This window comes from Cucurbita moschata, unplaced genomic scaffold (genome assembly GCF_002738365.1).
Source record: "Cucurbita moschata cultivar Rifu unplaced genomic scaffold, Cmos_1.0 Cmo_Scf00023, whole genome shotgun sequence".
NCBI lineage: Eukaryota > Viridiplantae > Streptophyta > Magnoliopsida > Cucurbitales > Cucurbitaceae > Cucurbita > Cucurbita moschata.
The window spans coordinates 71,963-75,826 of NW_019268539.1; the positions used below are offsets into that span (position 1 = coordinate 71,963).

At 45.6% G+C, this 3,864-nt stretch overlaps 1 protein-coding gene across 1 annotated transcript; it reads left to right on the forward strand.

Moving 5' to 3' along the window:
• Positions 1-2,206: 2,206 nt before the first annotated feature.
• LOC111459996 lies at positions 2,207-3,489 on the forward strand. Its single transcript, XM_023103075.1, has 3 exons — positions 2,207-2,424; positions 2,929-3,031; positions 3,271-3,489. Exons 1-3 carry the CDS (start codon positions 2,207-2,209, stop codon positions 3,487-3,489), a joined length of 540 nt encoding a protein of 179 aa, XP_022958843.1.
• Positions 3,490-3,864: the final 375 nt, after the last annotated feature.

The window sequence follows — 3,864 nt, forward strand, 5'->3', positions numbered from 1 at the left end:
CAGGGCGCCCCTGTTCCAACAACTGAAATGGAACAAACCGAACCTCAAGAAGAGGTTAAAGACACGGCCCGAGCTAGCAAGAGGATTATACCACGGGCCCCAAGAACCAGAGTGAGCCGAGAGGAAACGATGGCCCTAGACTTGCTGGGTACAGACCCTATAGCTCAAGACTCATCTTATTCGGACCCTGCGCTGAAGACTTATCCGACATAGAGCCTACTGCTCAAGACTTGTCCAATGCGGACCTTACAGACCCTCACACTGAGGAAGACCCACATGTGCCCATCACGAATACAAAAATAACGCGCAGCCAGCCGTCATCCCCGCTCACTATGGATATGCTACAAACCTTCATGATCACCACCATGGAGAACCAGAATGTAATGAGCCAAAACCAGAACATGATGACTCAAATGATGCAGGCGATGATGGCTAATCAGAAAACAGTGCAAGTGCAGAAACACCCAAGTACTATGACTGTGGAGTCCCGTTACCTAAAGGATTTACAGAGGCACAAACTGCCTAACTTTGACGAGGAAAAGGTGGACCCTATCGCAGCAGAGACGTAGTTGGAGGCTATTGAAATAGCCTTCTATTTAATGAAGTGTCCATGGAGTACCAAGTCCATTATGGAACGTACATGTTGAAAGGGGAAGCGCACTTCTGGTGGAAAGACGCTAAGAGGATGATTGCACTGAACGGTGAGCCAATCACCTGGTGCCAGTTCAAAGATGCATACCTCCGCAACAAATGGTTACAAGCCAGTGGAGGAGTATGATCTGGAATTCAACAGGTTTGCAAGGTTTTCTCCATTGTTTGTTAGCACTGATGAGCTGAAGGTCGAGCGATTCATTGCAGGTCTTAGAGAGGAGATAAGGGCACATGTGGCAGCCCTGGCAGCCTCAGACTATGCAGAAGCCATCAGAGTAGCGACCCTCATCGATGCACCCCGCATCGATGCGGGCAACATCATCCCAGACACCCCGCACTACAGTCCAAGGGAAGAAAACAAACGAGAACCACCCAGGACTGGTAGACAATCCCGAGGTCGTACTAATAGGCGGAGAAGAACCCCGACAGTCCAAGGGAAGAAAATAGACAAGAACCACCCCAGGACTGGTAGACAGTCCCGAGGTCGTACTAATAGGCGGAGAAGAACCCCGGTACAGAATAGAGCCCTTTGTTCCAATTGCAAGGTGTCCTCACAGGGGGGAATGTAGAGCCAATACCAATGCGTGTTTCAGTGTGGCCAAGCAGAGCACTTTGCAGCAGATTGCTCTCAAAGGAACGATCAACCCAATAATCGACCTGCAGCATAGAACTAGAGAGGCCAAGGCGCCCAACCTTAACAGGGGCGAGTTGTAGCCCATGCAACCACAATCAGGCGAGCTGACGAGCCTGACGCACTTGTTACAGGTATGCTACCCATCTTTGGTCATTTGGCCTTAGTATTATTTGATTCTGGTTCTACCAATTCTTTTGTATATGAGGAATTTGTAGAGCTAGCACACTTAGAAAAGGAACCCTTAGAGATCACCCTGTCAGTGTCTAATCCTGGTCCATGAGTTATTGATGGCGACTCATTGGGTTGGTAGTGTAATAGTGTCAGGACATGTCATAGAAGTCGCGTTGATTGTGTTAAGCATGCAAGACTTCGATGTTATCTTGGGTATGGATTGGCTAGGCGAGAATCGCGCTCTAGTAGATTATGAGACTCGAGTAGTGACCATCAGACTTCCGTCAAGGAATAACTTTATATACAAGGGAGCCACCTCCAAGAGAACCCCAAGCGTCATTACAGCATTGAAGGCTAGAAAGATGGTTCGTAGGGGCGCAAGTGCGTTCTTAGCTAGTGTGACCTTAGACAACAGAAACGAGCAGACAGTCTTGTCAGGGAATTCGTCGATGTTTTTCAGAGGATTTGCCAAGTTTGCCCCTCCTAAGGAAGTGGATTTTGGGATTGATCTAGAATCGGGAACCGCGCCGATCTCCAGGGCACCCTATAGGATGGCATCAGCAAAACTCAAATAATTGAAAAAACAACTACAAGAGCTCTTAGACAAAGGATTCATTCGACCTAGCGTATCACTCTGGGGAGCCCCTATTCTATTTGTCAAAAAGAAGGACGGATCCATGCGTCTGTTTATTGATTACAGAAAGTTGAATAAGGTCACCATAAAGAACAAGTACCCCCTCCCGAGGATTGATGACCTGTTTGATCAACTATAGGGAGCAACGGTCTTCTCTAAGATTGATTTCCAAGTGCGAGTTTTGGCTAGCTGATGTGGCGTTCCTGGGTCATGTGGTGTCAAGTAAATGGATTACAGTGAACCCAGCTAAGATTGAAGCTGTGATGAAGTGGCCAAGGTCAACCACAGTCACTGAAGTATGGAGTTTTCTGGGGCTAGCTGGATACTACAGAAGGTTCGTCCAGGATTTCTCCAAGCTGTCTTCAGCGCTAACTTAGTTAACCAAGAAGGGCAAGCCATTTGCTTGAACTCCAGCTTGTGAACAGAGTTTCCAAGAACTTAAGGAGAGGTTGGTGATAGCGTCAGTCCTCACAGTCCCAGACGGGTCAGGCAACCTCGTGGTATACGGTGACGCGTCAGAGAAAGGCTTAGGGTGTGTGCTCATGCAGAATGGTGAGGTGATAGCGTATGCCTCTAGATAATTGAAGGAATATGAACGAAACTATCCCACGCATGACCTCGAGTTAGCAGCGGTAGTGTTTTCTTTGAAAACGTGGCGACATTACCTGTATGGGAAAAAAGTTCAAGTCTTCACTGATCACAAGAGCCTCAAATACTTGTTCACGCAAAGGGAACTCAATATGAGACAGAGGTGATGGTTGAAATAAGTAAAGGATTTTGACATAGAAATCCTATACCATCCAGGAAAAGCCAATGTCATAGCTGATGCATTGAGCAGGAAGATCATTCATACTTCTGTGATGATCACTAATGAAGAGAAATTACAAGATGAGATGAAGAGAGCTGGGATAGATGTGGTGGTTAAAGGTGGTACCGCTCGGGTAGCACAGATGACCGTACAACCCACCCTAAAAAAATGAGTCATAGATGCCCAGAGGTCTAATGAACACCTCAACAAAGTGTGGAGTCAGACTGAAGCGGAGAGACCAATTGGGTATTCTATCTCCTCAGACGGGGGCCTGCAGTGGCAAGACCACATGTGTGTTCCCCGTGACAAGAGCATCTTGAAAGATATCATGACTGAAGCCCATGATACATCTTATACGTTCCACCGTGGAAGTGCGAAGATGTATCAGAATCTGAAAGGATGTTACTGGTGGCCAAGAATGAAGAAGAACGTATCAGATTTCGTAAGTCGATGTCTAACCTGCCAGTAGGTAAAGGCCCCGAGACAACATCCAGTAGGATTGATGCCCTTGAATGTTCCTCAATGGAAATGGGAAGCAGTTTGTATGGACTTCATGATAAGCGTCAACAATGCTGGATTTTGCCAAGCTAGAGGTCCTTCTAGAATCCTTGCAAACGTTCACAAAGAAAGCTAACTTAACGAATTGATTCTAACCAAGAGTTTGTTAGAAGATTCATGACTCTTAGATCGAACTTGGAATCTACTATGGTCACTCTTAGATTCCAAGATGACTCTCTCCAGAATTAGCTTGATCAAAACTAATTCAATGAATCGGTTTAAACATCAAACCTAAAGCAAGGTTTGAAAAAAAATAACACCAAAAAGGTATCAAGAAAACACAAAGGTTTTGTTTGTATTCAACAATTAATCCCCAAATATGAATATTACATGCCTTTAAATAGGCCCAAAAGATAACCCTAACATAATAAAGTTCAACCATTAACTACAAATCCTATTAAATACAAA

Coding starts and splice junctions, on each gene's coding strand:
- LOC111459996 (XM_023103075.1), top strand. CDS start 2,207: ATGACCTGTTTGATCAACTATAGGGAGCAACGGTCTTCTCTAAGATTG. Junction 2,425..2,928: donor CTAGCTGGATACTACAGAAG/GTTCGTCCAGGA, acceptor TGCATTGAGCAG/GAAGATCATTCATACTTCTG. Junction 3,032..3,270: donor TTAAAGGTGGTACCGCTCGG/GTAGCACAGATG, acceptor CCACCGTGGAAG/TGCGAAGATGTATCAGAATC.